This window comes from Arvicanthis niloticus, chromosome 13 (assembly GCF_011762505.2).
Source record: "Arvicanthis niloticus isolate mArvNil1 chromosome 13, mArvNil1.pat.X, whole genome shotgun sequence".
Lineage (NCBI taxonomy): Eukaryota > Metazoa > Chordata > Mammalia > Rodentia > Muridae > Arvicanthis > Arvicanthis niloticus.
Window position 1 is genome coordinate 60,468,655 of NC_047670.1, and position 23,118 is coordinate 60,491,772.

Here is a 23,118-nt window from a genome sequence, read left to right on the forward strand (position 1 = left end):
AAAGCCTGGCTAATTGGGAGTCGGGGAACAAATCACTAACATTTGGCACGAGAGGAGACACCACTACAAGTTCCACAGACATAAACAGGCAATAAAGAAGCATTAGGAACACATTTACACCAATAAAACAGCATAGGTGGAAAGGACAAATTACTTACCCTCTATGGCCTTACAAAACCCATTTCCAGAAGAAATACATCAATCAAGGAGCCCTAAATATATCAAAGATTTTTTTTTTCAAAAAGCCTTGTCCCAGAGAACTTCAAGATCAAACGACTCACTGGAGAATTTGATCAAATGTCTCAGGAAGAAATAACACTGGCTGAATGCAGTCTTAGAGAATCAAAGAGATGAAGACAGGTTCCAGTTCATTCCGTGAAGCCAGCTTTCATCTGGTAATAAAAGCAGACGGAGGAGTCAAGAACGAGTAAAACTAAAGATCAATGTCCCTGGGGAACACAGAATCCAAAATTCTACTAAAAGTTTTAGGATGTAGAATTCAGGAGTCTACCAAAAAGCCCGTGATAAGTGGTGATCATCTCAGAAATGCAAAGATGGTTTGATAGCTTTAAAAAGAAAAAGAAAAAAAAGAAGATGAATCTCACTAAATCAACAGGACGTGGGATCCGATATAATCAACTCAGTAGCCCCAGAAAAAGCATTTGATAAAAAAAAAAAATGCTACTTTGGTTTATAATTTAAAAACAAACAAACAAAGGTAGAGAAAGAGAAATCTTTTCGACACATAGTTTGGTGTTTTGTGTGCTTGGTTGTCTATGTACACCTGTCTACACCCCATAACCAGTAATCCAAAGTTATCGAAATTAGATTTGAACCTAGATTGTAGGTTCAAATGCAAAGTCTAAAATGGTATAGCTTTAGAACAAAATCACAGGAGGAAAACCCCATGACTGAGTATTAGCAAAATCTTCATAGATCTGAAAGCAACCACCTCATTCATAAAAATAACTAAACAAAACCAGAGTTCACCAGAACCAAGACTTGCTCTTCAAAAGATAGTACTGGGAGAATGCAGACCCAAGTTGTGGCGTGGGAGGGATCCTACCCAAAGCATGTGTTTGGTAAAGGATTATATCCATTATACAAAAATCTCTCAAAATCAAATCACCTGGAGTAAAAAAAATACTTACGCTTTAATATCGGCAGAAGATTTGAGGGTCAGAACACCAAGCAGATATTCGTGTCGTGAACAATCTGCAGCCATCAGAACACTCATCTGGCACCTAAATCTCACACTTCCATCCCAGGGCCCCCACAGTCTCTCTGTGACACTGAATCCCATAGAATGTCCAGATTCAGAGAGCTGATCACACCAAAACCCAAACCAGGCCTTGCATGCATTGCTGGTGGGAAGGGGAAATGATGCAATCAATTTGGAAAGCAAGTGAGTGGTTTCTTTCAAAGCTCAACAAGGGACTGGAGAGCCGGCTCAGCAGATGGCTCTTGCAGAGGGCCTGGGTTCACTTCCTAGCACCTCTGGTACAGCACATGACTGCCTGTAACTCCAGTTCCAGGGGCTCTGACATTCTCCTCCTCCTCCTCCTCTTCCTCCTCTTCTTCCTCCTCCTCCTCCTCTTCCTTCTCTTCCTCCTCTTCTTCCTCTTCCTCCTTTTCCTCCTCTTCCTCCTCCTCCTCCTTCTCTTCCTTCTCTTCCTCCTCTTCTTCCTCTTCCTCCTCCTCCTCCTCCTCCTCCTCTTCTTCTTCTTCTCCTCCTCCTCCTTCTCTTCCTCCTCCTCCTCCTCCTCCTCCTCCTTCTTCTTCTTCAGCAGTTCTGTGTTTATTGTTAGATTCTTTTTTTATTGGATATTTTATTTACATTTCAGATGTTATCCCCTTACCCCATTCCCCCCACCCCCGCACAGGAACCCCCTATCCTAGCCCCCTTCCTCCTGCTTCTATGAGAATTTGCCCCCACCCACTCACCCCACTCCCACCTCCCCACCCTCAAATTCCCCCACACTGGGCATCCAGCCTTCGTGGATCTCTCCCACCTATGCCTGACAAGGCCATCCTCCCCTACATATACAGCTGGAGCCATGGGTCCCTCCCTATGTGCTCCCAGGCTGGTGGTTTAGATCCTGGGAGCTCTGGTTGGTTGATATTATTGCTCTCCCCATGGGGCTACAAACCCTTTCAGTTCCTTCAGTCTTCTCTCTAATTCCTCCATTGGGAACCCCATGATCAGTTCAATGGATAGCTGTGAGCATCTGCTTCTGTATATGCCAGACTCTGGCAGACCTCTAAGAAGACAGCTATATCAGGCTCCTGTCAGCATGCACTTCCTGACATCCACATCAGCGTCTACCTTTGGTGACTACACATGGGATGGATACCCAGGTGGAATGGTCTCCAGACGCCCCCTCCTTCAGTTTCTAACCCACACTTGTCTCCATATTTGCTCCTTTGAGTATTTTGTTACACCCTCTAAGAAGGACCGAAGCATCCACACTTTGGTCTTCCTTCTTCATGAGTTTCATGTGGTCTGTGAGTTGCATCTTGGGTATTTCAAGCTTCTGGGCTAATATCCAATTATCAGTGAGTGAATACCATGTGTGCTCTTTTGTGATTGGGTTACTCACTCAGGATGATATTTTCTAGTTCCATCCATTTACCTAAGAATTTCTCGAATTCATTGTTTTTAATAGCTGAGTAATACTCCATTGTGTAAATATACCACATTTTCTGTATCCATTCCTCTGTTGAAGGACATCTGGGTTCTTTCCGGCTTCTGGCTATGATAAATAAGGCTGCTATGAACATAGTGGAGCATATGTCCTTGTTACATGTTGTAGCATCTTCTGGGTATATGCCCAGGAGTGGTATAGCGGGTCCTCTGACACCCTCTTCTGACCTCCACAGATACCAGGCATTTACACATACATGCAGGTTATCCATGAGTACACATCAATACGTAGATAAATTTATTTAAAATATTAAACAAATACACACCACTTTCCAGCATTCCCAGCCATGGGTTTTTCAGACAAAAGAAAAGAAACCCACATGAGTGTATGCATATACAGGTTCCCAGATGCTTCTCACTGCCTTGTGTGTAGTAGCAAGAACATGAAAACTGCTCAGATGTCCATCAGCAGGTGAACAGATGGCCAGACTATGGTTATCCATACCGTGGCTGTGGCTTTGAAGCTGTGGAGAACTGACAGCCAATGACAGGGATACATCTCAAAATAATACTGTGTTTTCAAAAAGGGCAAAACTGGACCTGGCATGATTCTTTGTGCAGAATTCTGTAGCAACAAACACTGATGGACAGGGATGCTGGGTACGATGGTGTGAAAATCCTCTCGGGGTGATGGGCATGCTGTCAGCTTGGTGACAGCTGTCATGGATACATGCTGACATCCTAGCTTGTCACCTTTGCTCATTATCAGTGTGTAGATCATTACATGTCAGTAAAACTTTTTTCCTTAAGATTTATTTTTAGTTTTCAATTGTGTGTGTGTGTGTGTGTGTGTGTGTGTGTGTGTGTGTGTGTGTGTGTGTGTCTGTGTCTGAGCAGGTGACTGCAGGTGCCCAAGAAGGCTAAAGATGTCAGCTCCCCTGGAGCTGCTAGAGTTTCAAGCGGTTCTGGTCTGCCTGTGAAGGATGCTGGGAATTAAACTGGGGACTTCTGGGAGAAGCAGAAGCAGGTGGATTTCTGTGAGTTCAAGGACAGTTTGGTCTACATAACAAGTTCCAGGCTAGCCATGGCTGCAAAGTAAGACCTTAGTTCTTATTAAACACACACACACACACAAAGATACATACCCCTATACTACTTGATGGAACATGCACTATTGTAAACACACACACATATGAACACATGGGACTCGTGTGTGTGTGTGTGTGTGTGTGTGTGTGTGTACCAGAGGTCAACCTGATGTGTCATTCCTCAGCTGCTCTATATCTTGCTTTTTTGCAACAAACTCTCCCACTGGCCTGGGGTCGCCATCTTGGCTAGGCTAACCAGCCAGCAAGCCCCAGGGGATCTGGTCATTTCTACATACCCAATGCTAGAATTGCAAGCACATGCCACCATATACAGCTCTTTAAGTGGTTTCTGGGGATCAAACTCAGTTTCTTGTGCTTGCAATACTATTTACTAACTGAACCACCTCCCCAGCCTCTCTACTCTTGAGATACACAAACCAGGAAGGAAAAATTAAGCATCAATTGAGATCTATGGTTGGGAATGAGGAGCCGAGGTTGGCAGCCGGGTTTACTATAGTTCATGGGCTATGATCCTAGGTATGTTACAGAGACTCTCTGTACTTTAGAGTCGTTATCTGTAAAGTGAATGCAATAACAGCGTCTATCTCACGGAGCTGGGCAAGGATGACAGGAGCAGATAGATATTAGATACTTAGGACTCACTGTGTGGCCCGTGATAAGCACTCAGGAGTGTTAGCAATGCCGCCATCACCAACACTACCAATATAATCGGCCACATCTCTGGTTTACAGCAGTGTTGTGTCTGACAGACACCTAATAATGACTACTTATTAAATGATGGGAGGAAAAGGCCATGAGACTCTAAAAATGCATCAGATGGAGATATAGGAACTTAGTGACCCACCACAAGTTGGATATCTAGAAAAAAGTGCTGTTAAATCCCACCTGGGAAAACTATATTCACTGAAGAGACATAGGTACCGAGTGTTGTTGAAGAAGGCATTCTGGAACCTTGGAGAGACAGTGCACAGGGGCTCTGCGTTCCTCTCACCCTGCGGATGGCTTTCTGAACTCATGGTTATCAGCCAGAAATTATTTCCCATCGGCGTTTTGATGGTATTGACTCCTTTACTCTCTTCCTGTGGTTGCTGTTGAGAAACTCAGTAACTTTCCCATACTTGAGCCTTTGCAAGAGTTGTCATTTACCTCTGCTGCTTTCTGGAGAATGTCAGTTGGTCCCCAGTGTGCTGTGGAACTTTCCAGCAACTGGCCTTACTGTGTATCTGTTGTCACTCTGCCTGGACCCTGTTAAACCTGGTACCGATGAAGTTGAGGCTTTCTTCTCTGAGGAATTTTCTTGAATTCAGAGGGTTTCCCTCTGCTCTATTCCCAAAGTGCTCTGCTCCTGGTGGAATTCACCTACTATAGGTCCATCCTCAACTTTCTTCATGCCCCCACTCCCGCCTTAGTTTGTAAGACAGTCTCTCAGTGAACCTGGCACTCCTGCTGCCCAGCACTGAAGGCTCAGACACCATGATGCTTCTTACATGGAGTCTGAGGGTTCAACCTTGGGTCCACATGCTTACATTCTGGGTATCAAGGATGTTAGCACTTCTGCCAGTTACCTAAGCCAGGGTCCTTGTCTGTCCTAGGCCCAGCTCCAAATGCCCAATGCAGCCACCTTCAGATACTGGCCCCCTGCCTCCCACCCCAGCTCTCTGAGGCAGCCTCTGAGTGTAGAGGGACAGGATGACAGCCTCTCGAGGACTTGGGCTGCTCCTGCTATTGTTCTGTGAGTGCAGATCCCACCCTGCTGCCAGGGTAGTCCACACATAACTCTCAGTATCTAGAGTCGCTGCTCCTTACTGCTTTGAAAATGGCATCCAAACTCCTAGACACAGTGAGTCCTCAGGTACCACAACAGGCGTGACGACCTCCCCTGCATCTACTGGGTCATCTCTCACCACTTCCCCCACATGAGAAGCCACAAATGGCCACAAATCCTTTAGGGTTCCACCCACCAAAGGAAGGATTTATTCCTCCACCTTGGGTTGGGGTTGGCCTTATGACTTGATCTGAAACACAGAACGTGACTAGAGAGATGCTGTACAATTTAGGAGAGGGAGCTGGCCTAACCCTAACAGGCCTCACCCTCTTAAGATGGTGCTGCTCTTGAGGAAGTCTGGCAGCTTCCAGCCCTAGTAAGAGAATGAAAGACCTGGTGGGAAGGGACCAGTCGGAAGCCTCAGTTTTTGGGCATGTGATGGAGGCTGTGTTGAACCTTACCAGTCATGAGTAAGACTCCCAAGAGCTACAGCTCACTGACGGAGCCTTTACCACCAGCAGGAAACCTGCCTTGTGGAGGGAGCCCAGCTCTATTTACTGACTCCGAGTTGAAAGCAAAGCAGTGGTGCTTTTAAAAGGTCATGTTTAGGGCTTTTTGTTATACAGTTGCAGCAGATACAACTCTTGGCTTAGCCTGGCTGGCCATCATTGGTTATTTTTCCCAGGAACATCCCAGGTCATTTATGTGGGTGTGCTGCTCCCTTCTCAGTGACAACTCTCTGAAATGCTCTTTGCCCTTTTCTGTTGAATTTCTGGTCACCTTTTAGGCTTCACGTCTGGTATTCCTGATCTCTGGTATGCCATGGTTCCCCCACAGTACCCTGCATCTCCAACTGTTTGCTGATGCGTGCCTCTCATATACTAAGTGAGCAAATGATGCTGCTCTCTGAATCTTTTTCTGCTTTGTGAGTGGGACCCATTACTCCCACCCTGTCTTGGTACTAGGAAAATTCAAGTCATTTTCACTGAGGACTTGACAGTAGGGGATCGCTTAGTAGATGTTCATTTTTTCCTTTGTCCCTCCTTTCTACCCAAGCCCGTTCTTATTTCCAACGCCCTGTCCCATGGGATCCTTCAAGACTGTGTGTAGTCTCTGGTGTTGAGCGCAAGTATTAGCTTAAGTGGATACTTGTATGTGTCTCATGGAATTTATAAAACATAATCTGTCTTCCCAGAGGCATCATCAGGTTAAGTCGAGAGAGAGAGAGAGAGAGAGAGAGAGAGAGAGAGAGAGAGAGAGAGACTCCTAAAATGGCTGTCTTCATGAATCAGATGTTTTTGTGCCAACCTCTTCTTGTACCAGCATCGCTCCTTGGCACAGTCTGGTTTACACGTGGCAGGGTCATTGATCTTGGCTTCTGTCACTTGGCTGCTAAACATCACATGGTCCCCATGTTTGTACATTCTGTCTGTACAGGATCGAAGCTTTCCAACTGACAAATACAAATGCCACATTAGTAGACTTTTGATTCTTGTGACAGACTTCTGGGCTCAGCCAGCTTTGATTGCAACAGGCACAGAATGTGTTGAAGCTTGTAGCTTTTTCTTTCATCGTTTTTGACATCATTATTCACAGAGGCAAGATTACATCAAAATTTTAAAGGCATGTTAGGTTTCAAATGATAAGCTCCATCATGTAGTGGGGACTTCGTGGGAAGAAAATTCATGAGATGTGGTCCTTAGAAAAGCTGGGAACGTTCATCTTGTGCTGTCACAGTAGGGCTGAGGAGGCTTGAAGTTACATTTTGTCTTGTGCCACACTGGGCTTGCCGTCCTGCCTCTCATGCCAACCATTTCTTGTGATCATGAGGTTTCAAGGTCATGCCTTCAGCATTGTTGGGCAAGAATGAGGTGATGTGGAAATGATTGGACCTGTGTTGGGCTTGACTTGTTAAAATATCCCCCCCCCCTTTTTTTTTTACCATTGCTACGTGCTGACCTTGGCCTTGGGCTTCCTGTGTGTTTCATGGGCATTTTCTACACTGACCATTGGCATGTTGATTGCTGTGTGGTTGGTAATGATTAACCTATTTTGTTGGACCCCTTGGTCATAGGTAAAGGTACAGGGAAGACGTCTGTGGCTTTTAGTTTGTTTATTCTGAAATGTTATTTCAGGTCCTTTGCCTAACAAACTGAACTCAAAGACGTGTCAATATGATTCTGTTATGTAAAAAACCTGCTGAGTATGACTAGCTTTGTGGGCTAGAATTGGTGAGTCTGGGAGCTGCCAGCCGGCGTGCCATCATTGCTCCCTTGGTAAGACTTCCTCTTTGGCCTTTCGACCACTCCCTTAAACCTAATCAGACTTCTTTTAGCAGTGGAAGGGTTAAACCGGTTTCCCTAGGTTAACAGTGTTGAGCTCTGGGAGGCAGTGAGCTGAGGAGTCCATCCTGTGGCAGAGTAAATGAGGGAACAAATAAATAGAGCATAGTCAGGAAGCCAGAGTCTGTGGCTGTCCAGATGCTTTTGTGACCGATGTTATTGTTCAGGGTTCATTTGTGCATGGAGGGCTCGAAACTGTTTTCTGTAGCTGCTTCAAGTGTCTATGGTCTGTGCTATTCAATAAGTCATTCTAGAAGATATTTAGGAAGTGACTTGTCGATCCAATAACCTCTGTTAATAATACAGAGGTTTGACGATGGGTCAAAGGCAGTGTGTGCTCCTGGGGAGCCCACAGTAACTCTCCTATTGTCTCTTGTCTTTCTTTCTTTGCATAGTCCTGAGGGCGCTGAACCATGCTTTCTCTGAGCTAGGCCAGCCGTGTGCTCAAGCCGTAGCCAAACCATAACCCCAGTCTTTTATTCCACCCAATGAACGAAGACCCTTCATTCTCTCCCCTCTCCTTCATCCCTTCTTCTCTCCCCTCTTCCTTTTCTTTCCTCCCTTCCTTAAAAAGATTTTTCTATGTGGCCTAGGCTAACCTGGAACTCACAATCCTCCTGCCTTAGCCTTCCAAGTACCTAGGATTCCATGAGTGCCACTGTTTTGTTTTGCTTTGCTTTGCTTGTTTTCAAGACAGGGCCTTACCATGCAACTCTGGCTGTCTTGGAACTCACTATGTAGCCCAGGCTAGTCTCAAACTCCCAGAGATCTGCCTGCTTTTGCTTTCCAAGAGTTGGGATTAAAGGTGTGCATCATCACACCTAGTAGCTACCTTGCTGGTGTTGTTGAAACTTCTGGACTATCCTGTGGCACAGTTGGTCACAGGACATATCCAAAGTTCAGCATTTGTGGATCTAAGGGGAAAGTCGGAATGGCGCGCCTCTGGCTCCTTTGTCTCTTTGTGTTTACTGTCTGCTGGGCACCAGTTTTCACTCCGAAGCCAGAGAATGCACTGAACCTGTCTGGCCAAGTCCTTTGCTTTGTGTTGAGGGGTTAGCACCTGGCAACCCTGGTCTCCACAGCTCCCTTCATGACTGGGAACCTCTCTGTTCTCTATTCTGTTGAGATTTTTTTTTTTATTCTCCTTCTTACAAACTTTTTCAGACTCTGTAATTATACACCACTCTGGAAACTGCAGGTCACGAATCCAGTGCAGAATTCCCCTTGACTTCTGTTCTTGGTACTCACTGCACAAATGTTGTCTTTGGATGCTGGGTGCTGTTTCACTGACTGGGTGATACCTGCAGTAGCTTCTCGTACAGAGCCAAAGTGAGCTCTCACAGATCCCCACAAACTTGAGTGTTGGTTCTGTGCCAAGTGTAGAAATTGCTTTTGAACACCTGCTCTTGCATGCAAAAGTCACACAAATGCACCCCTTGCTCTATCAAGACATACAATCTAGTAGGAAAGACAAACCTAAGAAGTTACATGACCACATGTAATTAAGGGCCTAAGAGATTTAGGACCCATGGGTGGAGGACCTTAGAGGAGAACGAGCCCTACTTGGCGTCACACAGTAGGTGCTCATTGTATGATTAGCAAGTCATATCAGCCTAATCATCCAATGTCCTCGTTTGGCAGCATGCAAGATTGTTCAGCAGAAAAGGATGTTAGGGGACACCCGAATTCCCATGTGCTTTGTTCTCTTCCAGCATGAAACTGTGTGTTTCTTTTGTTTCCTATCTATTGAATGTTCTTAGAGTTTTCAAATGGTCAACTTCTTAATTCCCAAGGGAATATTGCTGTTACTTAATTCAGTTATCCCAAGCCATGTGGACACCACTAAGATGGGGTTAGTTCCTCATGCCCCATCCTACTGGAATATCTAGGGTACAGGGCACAGTCACTGGCTGGCCTTGCTGCTCTTCTCCATGGATCAGCAATGGTGATAAACTGTGGCTGTTAAACACAGTGGTAGGACAGCCCCGGATGTTTTCGCTCTCAGAGTCTGTGAGGATGCCAGGGCTTGCAGGAACCTCAGTGTGTTGGGGTGTGCCCATGTGACCTCTGTTATCTATCTGGGGGACTCATTCAAAGGGAAAGGCTCTTATCTGCCCTGGTTGGAATCAAGAAGGACCAATGTGTTCCTCAGTGTGTGCGGTGCCAGGCTCTGTGTCCAGAGTTCACGTCGAGATTGCCCGGCTCACTCGTGAAGCTGCGTTATCTCATCGCCTTTGTGAATGGCAAGACCAGTGTTTCTCTGCCTAAGTCCTGGTTATTCCTTAAAAGAAACCAGTCAAGTGACATGATTCCCAAACACTGTGGCTCCCTGAAAGTCATGACAAGGAAACCAACTCATGGCTTTAGATCAGTGCCCCTGGTTTGTGGGAATAAAGGCTGCTGCCAGAGGCAGTGACAAAAAAGAAGACACCACCCCATCCTCAGCACAGACTCTGCTCAGCTGTGGCCTTTTATACAGACGAACTTTATGGCCGATATCATGATTGCGGCTTTTGAACTTTTTATTCATGGTGAGAATAGCTTATGTAATGCTTATCACTCCGTTATCTGGTTTGCCAATTGAAGATCAAGTTCTTTGTGTATAATGCAGAATAAAGTGTGTAAATGGGCTGGCGTAATAGCTCAGACACAGAGTGTGCTGGGTGTACATGAGGCCTTGGGCTCCATCCCCAGCACCGCCCCTCCAAGTAATAAAGTAGGCACAGATTTGTGGCATAGCATACACGAACACATCATTATCTTTCAAAGGTCAGTGATTTTGTAGGGGTGGGCTCAGGCTTGTGCATTCATGTGCCTGTATACGTGTGCCTGTACACGTGCTTGTATAGGTCAATGTGAGCTGTCTTCCTCAATTATTTTCAACTTTACTCTTTGAGACAGAGTCTCATGAACTTGGAGTCAGCTAGGTTGGCTAACCAGTCAGTCCTGGGAATCCTCCTGCCTCTGCTTACTCAGTGCTGGGATTGTAGACATACACTGCCATGCCTGGCTTTTTTGATCAGTGGTGGGATTTGAACCCAGGTCCCTGAACTCTCACAGCAAGCACTTTACCAACTGAGCCACCTCCCCAGTCCCTCCCCAGTCCCAGGATGATGATGTCTCCCTGTGTGTAATGATCTCTGACTGTTTCTCCCTGTGTGTAATGAGCACCCATGACAAACTGTCAGGATTCCAAGCTTGAGAGGTGAATTTCATAGAAATGGGCAATTTTACCAATTTTTCATTCCTCAGGAAAGCCAAAACACCTCCTCCTCTGAGATTGAAAAGTTTGTTGACTTTTGGCAAATGGGAAACGTGGCTGTGTCAGTTCCCGTGTGTTCATTCAGCGCTTTGGAAAATGTTCTTCAGGAGATGCTGGCTCTCTGTGGTCAGACCACAACAGGAGCTGCAGTATTTGGAAGCCGCAGCACCCCCCTCCCCCAACACGCAGCAACTCTGGCCTTCTCTGCAATGGGAGCTGTGGCCTTCTCTGTAACTACTTCTAGGTAGAAAAGCAGTTTAATGAGCTAAATGTCATCTAGTCAGTCTGGCTAGGTGGTCGTGACCCTATCAGGCTCAGGGGAACGAGGCTGAGTCAGGGCCTACTAAAGGCAGCTGTGAGACAGTTTAGGCAGAGCTGCAGAAGTGAGACTGCAAAGTGGCCTAGTGTGATAAATTTCCATGACAAATGCATGACGGGAAGAGATAAGTTTCAAAGGGCTGAAGTGACGTGCTAAGAGGATTGGACTTTGGGCTAGAGGACATATGAAGTCATTTAAGATTATGAGAAAGAGTGTACTTATTTATATGGAGACTGTTTGGTTTGGGGGTGGGGATTTTGTTTTGATTTGGGTTTTTTTTGTTTTTGTTTTTGATTTTCATTTGTGTTGTTTTTTTGTTGTTTGTTGTTGTTTTGCTTGCAAGTCAATGGAGTTTGATGTTGCCTGGGACTTACCTACTTAGATGTCTTTAAAACTGCATAAAGCATTTGTTGCTATGTCATTTTTTTTCTAGGACCACCTACTATATCCTGGGCTTCATGTGTATAGGATACTCACTGGCTGCTTATTCTTTCCCCCTTGGTGCCCCTTAGCCGGGCCCAGTGGCCTCCCTGCTGACCCTAGAATGTGCATACCAGCACTTGGTGTTCTCTTTGCTGGAACATTCTTCTCCAGAACGGAGCTCATCCTTCTGGGGCTTCCCCAGGCGAGGCATCTGTTCCCCATCTGCTCCTGCTATATCAGCTCACCCCCAGCAGATATCCCGATCAGTTGGCCCCCACCTGTGTCCCCATTAGAAGCATGTTCTAGGGAACGTGGACTTCGCTTTTGTCCGCGGCCAAGAGGCTGAGCTGAGTGTAGTAGGACAGAAAGTAAGCAATGAAAGGTTGCCAACTGCATGACGTTTGGCATCTTCTGTGTTTTATTGTTTAGAAATTTTAAAATAGATATTTACTTTATTGTATGTGTTGTCTGAACATTTATCCTGGATCTATATACATGTACCAAAAATATCAGAATGCCCACAGAGGTCAGAAAAGGGTGTCAGATCCCCTGGAACTGGAGTTACAGGTGGTTGTGAACTGCCACATAAGTGTTGGGAATTGAACCCAGGTCCTCTGAAAGAGCAAGTACTTTCAACTGCTGAGTCCTCTCTCCAGACCCTGTTTAGAGAATCTAATTACTGTGCTTTCGAGAGTCAAGGGCAGAGAGTCAATCCTGCCACTGCTGAGATTTGAACTTAGACAGTGATGTTTTCAATTCGGAACAGAAAGTGAATGGCTATTTTCCTCCTACAGATTAGCGCTCTGTGGCCCTCCTGGCCACATCCATTCACCATGGTGGACACGGAGAGCCCCATCTGTCCTCTCTCCCCACTTGAGGCAGATGACCTGGAAAGTCCCTTATCTGAAGAATTCTTACAAGAAATGGGAAACATTCAAGAGATTTCTCAGTCCATCGGGGAGGAGAGTTCCGGAAGCTTTAGTTTTGCAGACTACCAGTACTTAGGAAGCTGTCCAGGCTCTGAGGGATCTGTCATCACAGGTAAGTACTGCTTTCTAGATCTCTCTCTCTCTCTCTCTCTCTCTCTCTCTCTCTCTCTCTGTGTGTGTGTGTGTGTGTGTGTGTGTGTGTGTGTGTCTGATGCCATTATCACAATCAAATTAATGGCCACAGCCAGCAAAGTCAGCTTGGTGCTCCCCTGCAATGCCACCCCTTCGTGCTCCCCTGCAATGCCACCCCTTCGTGCTTACCACATAATTGCTGGGATGCTTTCTCGATTTCTCGCATTCTGGGCTAGTCAGTGTTTCTTGGAACTTCCTCTAAATGGCATGGTTCTTTCTAAACAGGCTTCCTCACTCAGTGGGATCCCTTTGCAATGCCTCTGCTTCACGACATGTATCTGTACTTCAGTCTTTGCCGTGTACTGCCTGACATACTGTTGTTTATGTCTCTGTGCATCTGCCAGTGAACACTGGAGTTGTGGGCCAGTCCAGGCTATTGCATGTAGAACTACAAAGAGTAGTTACATGCAAGGCTCTGTCCAGACCTCTGTGTTCTATATAGAGGAATGGGGGAGCTGGAATAGTAGGGCAGGCGTTTGTGTTAGTTTTGAAGAAATGCCAAAAACCTTTCCAAGATGCTGTCCCCACCTTCAGTGTGTGAGTTCAGCCCCTCCCAGGCTCATCTTCAGAAGGTGCAAACACCTTAGCCATCTTGTGGGTGAGGCAAGGTGCTTCAAGGGGCAGTTTTACTGTGCCAAATGGCCTCAGATGCCAAATGCCCTGAGCATCTTTTTGTGTGATAATTTGTCCTATAGCTTTTTTTTTTAAGTAACTTTTCTGTTCAAACCATTTACTTACTTTTACTTAAGTTGTGTGTTTTCTTAACTACCAATGCTAGAAAGTTATATCTGCATTCTGGACAATAAGGACTTCATCAGATAAGTGATTTACAAATGCTTTCTCCCAGCCTGTACTTCATTTGTCCTCTTTGTTACCTGAGTTACTCAATCAAAACCAGTTCCTAATTGATGGAGTCCAGTTATCAGTGTCTTTCCTTTGGTAGACTATGCTTTTTGTGTCATATTTAAGAGTTCTTTGCTTGAACTTCTTCTAGAAGTTTTAGGTTTTACGATAAATTCCAATATTCATTGACTTATTTTCTTACACTCTCATCAAAATTTCTTTCTCTCTTTCTCTTTCATTCAAGGGTTGTTCAGTCATAACTCACTGACAAGGCCACTCAGTTGTCTCTGTGTCTCTAAAATCAGTAGACTGCTGTAGGGCTATGTCTAGGTTTTTGCTCAGCTCCATCCATCTGCTTCTTTCACTGAACACCAATCCCATGGTATTGGCATTTCCTGAAAACTTATGTAAATATCTGCCCAACAATCCCAGCCCTTACATTCTCAGTGTATTTACCCAAGAGAAGAATGCAAACATCTAGACAGAGCCATGTGTGTGAATGTTCACAGTATGCCTATGTGCAATAGCCCAGTGTCACGTAGATAAGTTCTTGGGTCATATTCTTTTGGGTAGTCTAGGACTTCCCTACTTTGTATACTTTATATATACTTTAAAATCAGCTGGTCAGTTTAGTGTGTGTGTGTGCGCGCGTGCGCGCGCGCGTGCGCGCGAATGTGTGTTTGTATACACGTGAGTGCTGTTGCCTGTGGAAGCCAAAGGCATCATATTCCCCTGGAGCTGGAGTTAGAGACAGATGTGAGCCATCTGACCTGTGTGCTAGGAGCCAAACTTGGATTCTCTGTAAGGGCAGCAAGTGCTCTTGCTCACTGAGCCATCTCTCTAGCCCTAGTTACTCTAGTTGGTCAAATTTTTTAAAATAATTTAATTTTAATTTTGTGTGCATTGGTGTTTTGCCCGCATGTGTGTCTGAGTGAGGTTGTTGGCTCCCCTGGAACTGGAATTACAGCCAGTTGGGAGCTGCCTTGTGGGTGCTGGGAACTGGATTCAGGGAAGAGCAGCCAGTACTCTTAATGACTGAGCCATCTCTTTAGCCCATTGTTGGCCAATTTCTTTTTTAAAAATATGGCAGCTAAGCTTTTGATTGGCGTTACACACACTCAGACACATACACACACACATAAACACACATGCACATACATGCACACACACATACACACATATACACACATATACACACATGTACACACATGCATACACACACATACATACACATACATACACACATGCACACACATGCATACACACATGTACGCACACACATACATACATACACACACATACACACATATACACACGCATACACACACGCATACACACACACACACATACACACACACATACACACACAAACACACACACACAGAGGTTTGGGCAGAATTGACATCCTCTGATCTGATTCTTCCAATCAATTTCTGACAGCAGTATTCCTCCCTTAACTAGGTTCTCTTTACATCCTTCAAACGAGGGTCATTCTGTCTCATGCCCAGGCTTTCATATTTTTTAAAGATTTATTTATTTATTATATATGAGTACAGTGTTGCTGTCTTCAGACACACCAGAAGAGAGCATCGGATCCTATTACAGACGGTTGTGAGCCACCATGTGGTTGCTGGGAATTGAACTCAGGACCTGTGGAAGAGCAGTCAGTGCTCTTAACCACTGAGCCATCTCTCCAGCCCCAGCTTTCACATTTTTGTGTCAGATTTGTATGGAAGCATTTTATGCTTTTGATAAGATAATAAATGGTATTGATTATTTTGCATTAAATTTAGGATTAATATAAATGTAGTATAAATAGGGATATTTGTGTGTGTGTATGAGTATAATCATTTTTGAATGCTAATTCATAAGCTTAATTAGTTCTGGTGAGTTCTTTACAGATTCTTTAAGATTTCCATTGAATAATGACGTCATGTGCCACAAAGACAGTTTCCTTTCTTCCATTTCAAGATGGGTCTTTTTAGTTTCCTTTTATTACATTGTTATACTGATCCGAACTTCCAGCACATTGTTAGACAGGAATGGCAACGCCTCCTCTTATTACTGAACTGCCCAAACTTAGGGCCAGTCTTTTGATCTTATTGGTCTTTCCACATGTCAACCCTCCCTCACAACATCCTTATAGACACACCCAGATGTGTTCTTCACTAGTCAACCCCTTAGTCATCTCTCAGCACAGAAGAATGGACAATGAAGATTGCCACGGTATCTTTCAAAGAATGTGTTAGTTCCATCTAACTTGTTGAACTTATGGACACGAAGCTATTCATAATCCGTCTTTATTGCTACTATAATACTTAGGGAACCTGTAGTGCCTCTGCTTGTTCTGTCTTAGCTTCATTTCTGTTGATGTGATGAAACATGCTGACAAAGCCACTTAGGAGAGAAAGTATTGTTCCAAGTCACAGTCCATCATAGCAGTGATGTCACCAACAGGAGCTGGAGGGAGTTGGTCATATCACATCCATAAACTGAATGGAGAACAGTGAATGCCAGCACTCAGCTCACTTTTCTTTGAGAGAGAATCCCTCCTATTTATTTATTTATTTATTTATTTATTTATTTATTTATTTATTTGCTTGCTTGAGTATATGTCTGTGTATGGTGTGTGTGTGCAGTGCCTGCATTGACCAGAAGGGCGCTTCAGATCCCTTGTGACTAGAGTTACACACACTTGTGAGCAGCCGTGTGAGTGATGGGAATTGAACTCCAGTCCTCTGAAAGAGCAGGCAGTGCTCTTAACTTGAGCCCTCTCTCCAGCCCCCATTTTCATAGTTCAGGATAGTGTAGGGAATGGTACTGCCCACAGTGGGTTTGTCTTCCCACCCTCAGTTAACATCGATTGGTATCATTGTGTATGTATGCCATGTTTCCTTTTTCTATTTATCCATTGTGGAACACTAAAGTCAACTCAACATCTCAGCTATTGTGAATAGTGAGGGATGGGTGGGACGCAGGCATCTCCTCGGCAGATCGACTTCAGTTCTTATGAATATGTTTTCAGTAGGATGGTAGGCTTGTTTCAGCCCATGGTAGTTTTACTTCTTGTTATCAGAGGAAGCTCCATACGATTTCCCACAGTAGCCATGCTGACTTACATTCCCATCAACCCTGTGCAATGGTCTCCTCTCCATCCTTGTGATGCCCGGTACTCATACTTTAAATATATATATATATTTCAATTTGTGTACATTTTCTGCTCTAACCCTTTGCTTATGACGTCCCTTTAGTTGCTTCCCTTGTTTTTCTCACACTCCATGAGCTTCAGAATATAGGCTAACTGTTGCTTCTGAGTATTTTTCTTTTTTCATCTTCCCCCATGCATTGGACCCTAGTTATGTGCATATTATGAAGCTGTCCTACAGTGGATGCTTTAGTTGTGCATTCCCTCCATCTGTGTCTGTCTCTGTACCCTATGTCCCCTGCCCCATCTCGTGTGTGTGTGTGTGTGTGTGTGTGTGTGTGTGTGTGTGTGTGTGTGTGCACGTGCACGTATGCGTGCCTTTAGATAGTTTCTATTGCTGTGATTTCTGGTTTGCCAATCTTTTCTTCTCCAGTGTCTAATCTACCTGGTTTATTCTTCACACTGGATGTTGCCATTTTTATCACTAATGCCATGATCTGTCCATTCTTTTCATCCTCATTTCTACACAGCACACCCAGTCTTCTGTCCCACATTTTGGAGTATGGTCAGAATAACTCTTTAATGCCTTAGCTGCAAATTCTAGCATCTGTGTCATTTCTGGGTCTCTTTCATTCAATTTTCTTCTCATCATGAGCCAGAATTTCTGTTCATATGCCTTGTAATTTTTTTTTATTGAGTGGCACTTGTTGTGAGCTCTGTGGTGTGGTGGACTCTTCATTCCAATAGGCATGCCCAGGCTTTGCTCAGACGTGCAATTAGGTGACGGTGAAGTGTTTGATCCTTTTGGGTCCTACTTCTCGCTTTGTTGGATGGAACCATCTGACTTTTACTTGAGAGGTGATTTCCTCTCTACCAAAGCAGTAAGTGCCCCGAGTGCACACCCGATGCCCTGAGTAGTCAGGCGCGGCCATTGTGCAGGGCAAGGACAACAATGTACTCATCCCTGTGAGTGCAGTTCCCTGGGAACAGTTTCTGCTGGGGTGGCCTTTAGTTTTGGTTTTAGTTTTGGTTTTCCGAGACAGGGTTTCTCTGTGTAGCCCTGGCTGTCATGGAACTCACTCTGTAGACCAGGCTGGCCTCGAACTCAGAAATCCACCTGCCTCTGCCTCCCAAGTGCTGGGATTAAAGGCGCATGCCATTACTGCCCAGCTAGGGTGGCCTTTATAGTTGCTTTTTTGTTTTGTTGTGGGGTTTTCTTTAATTTGGTGTGTATGTGTGTGTGTGTGTGTGTGTGTGTGTATGTGTGTGTACGTGTGTGTGTATATATGTGTGTATGTGTGTGTACATGTGTGTGTATATATGTGTGTATGTGTGTGTACGTGTGTGTGTATATATGTGTGTATGTGTATGTACATGTGCGTGTGTGTGTGTGTGTGTGTGTGTATGTATAAGTCAGAAGACAATCTTCATGTGTCTCTTTTCCTGCTGTGGGTTCCTGAAATACAGAAAGTCAGTCTTTCAGACCACTGAGCTATCCCACCAACCCCTCTTTGTTGGTTTTTTAATTTAAGCTCTTACTCTGTTGTAACTCAGGCTGTCCTGGAACTCACTGTATAGTTCCGGCTGGCCTCGAACTTGTACACATCAATCTTGGCTTTTTCCGGTTCTTAGCAATTAAGTATGAAGCTCCTGGGGCTGAGGAGATGATTCTGTGGGCCAAAGGGTTGGCCGTGTAAGCGTGAAGACCTGAGTTCCAAACTCTAAAACATGTTTGACAGACAAAGTAGCCAAATGCAGTGGCATGGGTTGGAGATCGCAGCGCCATGTGCAGAGAAGGCAGGCCAACTCAAGAGCCTCCGAGCAACTCACACTGGCTGCCCTGGTGTACAAAGGGGTGAGCAACAGAAAAGAGGCCCAGTGTCAAACAAGGTGGAAGCTGACAGCCGATGCCCAAGTTGTCCTCTGACCTCCACTTTCATGTGATCACATGCACATGACAGCACCTGTATACATAACAGTGCGCACACAACAGTGCACACAGACATAGACATTATACATACAAGCCTTAGCAAAAGAAGAACAAAGCTTCTGTATCTGCTCATGTTGTTTGTTTTTGTCTGGACCTGTTCCTGAATCAGCTGAGTAAGTAACCAGAGATGGGATTTTTCTCAGGACTGTCTTGCTTTAAATGTGGCTGTCTCTTTCTGTGTGCACACCAGCCAGGAATGACAGCGGCCACTCCAAAACCCCTGCCAGCACTTCTGTCTCCAGTTTTGAAGAAGTTTAGTTTAATCGGTGTGCAGTGATAGCCTCTGTGGTTTTAACTCGAAGTCTGTTAAAGACAGTGACACTGAGCGTGATTCCACACACGTACTCATCATCCATCTGTCTTCCTGAGTGAAGTCAGATTTATTCAGGTCTGTTGATGCTGTTTTAAAAGGGTGTATTTATTCATTATGTGTATAACAGTCTGCCTGCATGTATGCCTGTAGGCCAGAAGAGGGAACCAGATCATATTACAGATGGTTGTGAGCCACCATGTGGTTGCTGGGAATTGAACTCAGGACCTCTGGAACAGTATCCAGTTTTCTTAACCTCTGAGCCATCTCTCCAGGCCTCCATTGATGCTTTCTATCTGTGTTGTTTTCTATTGGTTAGTTTTAAGATTTCGTTGCATCTTTTGGACACTAGACTTTTATTGAGTGGGCTTTTAAAATTATCTTCTCCTAGGCTCTGCCTTTTCTCTTTTCTCCATCTCTCCCCTTCTTTCTCATTTCTCTTTCTCTGTCTTATTCTCAGCACATTCTTTACTCCTCTCTCAACACACAGTCTCTCAGTTCTCCTTCACTTTTCCCTCCTCTGTCTCTTTATATTCTCTCCTCCCTCTTCTGTCTCTGCCTCCACCATCTCTGTCTCTGTCTCATCCTATAGCCCAGGCTGGTCTTGAACTCACAATTCTCTTACCTCAGCTACTGGATTTTAGGGTTGAGAACATGTGCCAGGACACCTGTGGGTGCAACTACTTAGTCTTTATTCCAGTGCCACTGAGGAACAGTGACAACAAAATTGGAAGACAGCCAGCTCTGTGTTGGGCATGTGGCATGAGAGGCTGGGGCCCCTGGGAAGGTCCCATAATATGGCCTCAGAAGAGCTGGAGGTAGGGTACAAGTTGTGAGGTAGGCTAGTGCACAGGGTCCTCAAGAATGGTGGCACCATGGTAAGTAACTATGGGCAGTGTGTGGCCAGGGGCAGGGCTGATTCAAGAGAGGCACCTGCTCACATCACACATCCCCTGTTACGAAATGTGATCTTCCCAAGGATCTGATTCTGACATGGTTGGTAACACCCCAGGTTTCACACTCTTTCCTCTTCCCTCTGTAGACACCCTCTCTCCAGCTTCCAGCCCCTCCTCAGTCAGCTGCCCTGTGATTCCCACCAGCTCGGATGAGTCCCCTGGCAGTGCACTGAACATCGAGTGTCGAATATGTGGGGACAAGGCCTCAGGATACCACTACGGAGTCCATGCATGTGAAGGCTGCAAGGTATGGAGGCCCCAGGTGAAGGGTGAGGTGGCCACATGGCTTGATGCCTTCGGTCCTCTAGGAGATGGCTGTCAACACTCGGAGACCACCAGAAAGAGCAGAGAACTGGCTTCCATATCAAGTTGACTCCTCTTTTGACAATCTAGGGCAGGTTGCTTTGCTGTACTTTGTAAACATTTGAGAGGGGCATATCCTTTAAAACAAAACGAACAAGGAAACAAAGAGCAGTCCACTTAAAAATGACTCTTCCCACAGCACAGAGTATAGACTACACACTACCTCAGGACCAGCCCTGAAGCCAGCTAGAGCAGAGGTGACCATGTAGAGGAATGTGTTTACCTACTAACTCAGGACCTCTTTAGAGGCCGGGTGGGGCAGAGGTTACCATGCATTGAGTAAGGGTGTTCTGTCCCTTGCTCAGGGTCCATAGTACCTAGCTCCTCTACTCCTGTAACTGACCCCCAGCCAGTCACCTCTGGCACATACTGACATCCTCCTAACCTCCTGCACCCTCCTGTGTATCTTTATCTCCACTGAGAGCCAACTTGACCTCTAGCCAGACATGACCCAGCCCCCGCATGCATAAAGGGAATCCCCTTCTGCTGCAAGGACGTTTTCAAGTTTGTCAGTTCATAGACACCATATATAGAAAATTGAGACATGCAGACGTTCACTTGAAATCCAAAGGCTCCCTTCCTAGTACCTTCTGGAAGTGTCCAGGATCTGAGGAAATACCCTAGACTTTTCTGTACCTTCATTCTTGAAGCACTGCCATGTCTCCTTGGGTGGGCCTGGTCTTACAAGCCTAGTGCATGGCAACAGTGAACCCAGATCAAGGGCCTGGTGCTTCCTGACATCCGCAGGCCTTGATGCTCACTCTTCCTCTCCATCCCACAGGTCCTTTTGACAGTCTACCTCACACGCCTAGATGAGGAACTTTCCCCTTCTGGTCCCCCAGTCTCCAAGAAAAGCCTTTCACATGAGCCATGAGAGTCCACTGTCTCAGGCTAGAGGAGGAAGCACCCCTCAAAAGCAAAGGACCCAAAAAGGCAAAATAAACCTCTTCCTGAGTTTTCTATCTGTATCCCTTTAAAAATGCAACTTGGGATGGGGCCCTTTGTCGGGCCATGTCCAGTTGGCTTGGCTTTGATGAGCTCAGGCTGTTTTCTTCCTGGGTGAAGCCTCGATGCAGTTATGAAGCAAGAGTGTTGCTTTTGACTAGCCATTGTCCTCTTGTTGTAATGTTTTCTCTTAGGGACTTGGTGACATCTTCCCCAGTCTGTTAGGGTCTTTCTGAGATTGCTTTGAACTCTGCCTTAGCACATTAGTTTCCACTTTCAATGCAGTGACATACACAGTCCCTATTTGCCCCAGTTACATGAGACTTTCTAGAACTTCAACACGTAGCTTCTTAGAGACAGTAGGACTGCAGCATGGCTCAGCTGGGAGAGTACTAGCCTAGCATGCATGAAGCCCTGGGTTGGATCCTCAGAACCCCATAAAGCCAGTCATGGTGGTGCTCAGCCAAGGGCTTCCAGCACTGGGGAGGTGGAAGCAGAAAGGTCAAGAGTTGAAGGACATCTTTGACCACAGAGCAAGCTCTTTGCCCCAATGGGCTCCATGAGACCCTGTTTCAAAACAAGCCAGTCAGTCAACCAATCAAATCCACAAGAGAGCTGAGCAAAGCCAGTCTGGAGACTTACCCAGAGCCCACGTTCTATAAGTAAGTTATGTGTTGACGTCACAGGGCTTCTTTCGGCGAACTATTCGGCTAAAGCTGGCGTACGACAAGTGTGATCGAAGCTGCAAGATTCAGAAAAAGAACCGGAATAAATGCCAGTACTGCCGTTTCCACAAGTGCCTGTCCGTCGGGATGTCACACAATGGTAGGTAAGGCTGCTGGGCATACTGTGTCAGTCCATGCCTCAGTTTCCCCTCCTTGATCAGTCAAAACAGCTGTATTGTGAATGGGTGTGCTGTGCCGTGTAACTATCTCTGGCAGCTGGTACTTGGCAGAGCACTTGAGACTCTTACGGTGAGACTTGGCTGTCAACTTGGAGGTCACTCTCGAATGTGTGTTGTTTCAAACATTGAACCATACTGTGAGTTTCCATTTTTTCAGCCATACTATAATTTAGAAAATGGTTCCCAGTGAAAATTATTCATTCATTCATTCATTCATTCATTCATTCATTCATTTTTTGAGATGGGGGTCTCAAAATCTATCTATATATCTACGATCTACCTACCATCTATCATTTGTCTGTCTGCCTAACAGATTTTTAATCATTTATCTATATAGCTAGCTGGCTATATACTTATTTATCTATCATCTGTCTGTCTGTCTATGTTTTTTTTTTTTTGGAAACAGAGTCTCATATAGTGCATAATGCTTGCATCCAACTAACTATATAACTGAGGCTGATCGTGAATTCCTGGTATGGAAATCACTGAGTAAACCAGGTTGTCCTTGAACTCACAGACATCCACCCGCCTCTACCTCCAGGGAGTGCTAGGATCACAGGCATAGTGCTACATGCCTATAATCCCAGCACTCAGCATGCTGAGGCTAGAAGATTTTTGTAACTTCATGGTTATATTGGAACACCCTGTCTTTAAAAAAAAAAAATAGGGCTGGAGAT

General features: G+C 45.3%; 1 protein-coding gene across 5 annotated transcripts in view; it reads left to right on the plus strand.

The window, feature by feature from the left end:
- Positions 1-23,118, plus strand: part of Ppara (peroxisome proliferator activated receptor alpha) — a 71,701-nt gene that overhangs the window by 30,756 nt on the left and 17,827 nt on the right. For 4 of the 5 annotated variants that reach the window (XM_034516615.2, XM_076911826.1, XM_076911827.1 and 1 more), the window contains exons 3-5: positions 12,659-12,905; positions 20,316-20,476; positions 22,224-22,362. In XM_034516615.2, the coding sequence (XP_034372506.1) occupies positions 12,698-12,905; positions 20,316-20,476; positions 22,224-22,362 (508 nt within the window). In that variant the 5' untranslated portion in view covers positions 12,659-12,697. Of the gene's footprint in view, positions 1-7,639; positions 7,795-12,658; positions 12,906-20,315; positions 20,477-22,223; positions 22,363-23,118 lie in introns of those variants that run through there. The other variant, XM_076911828.1, reaches the window with a different exon arrangement.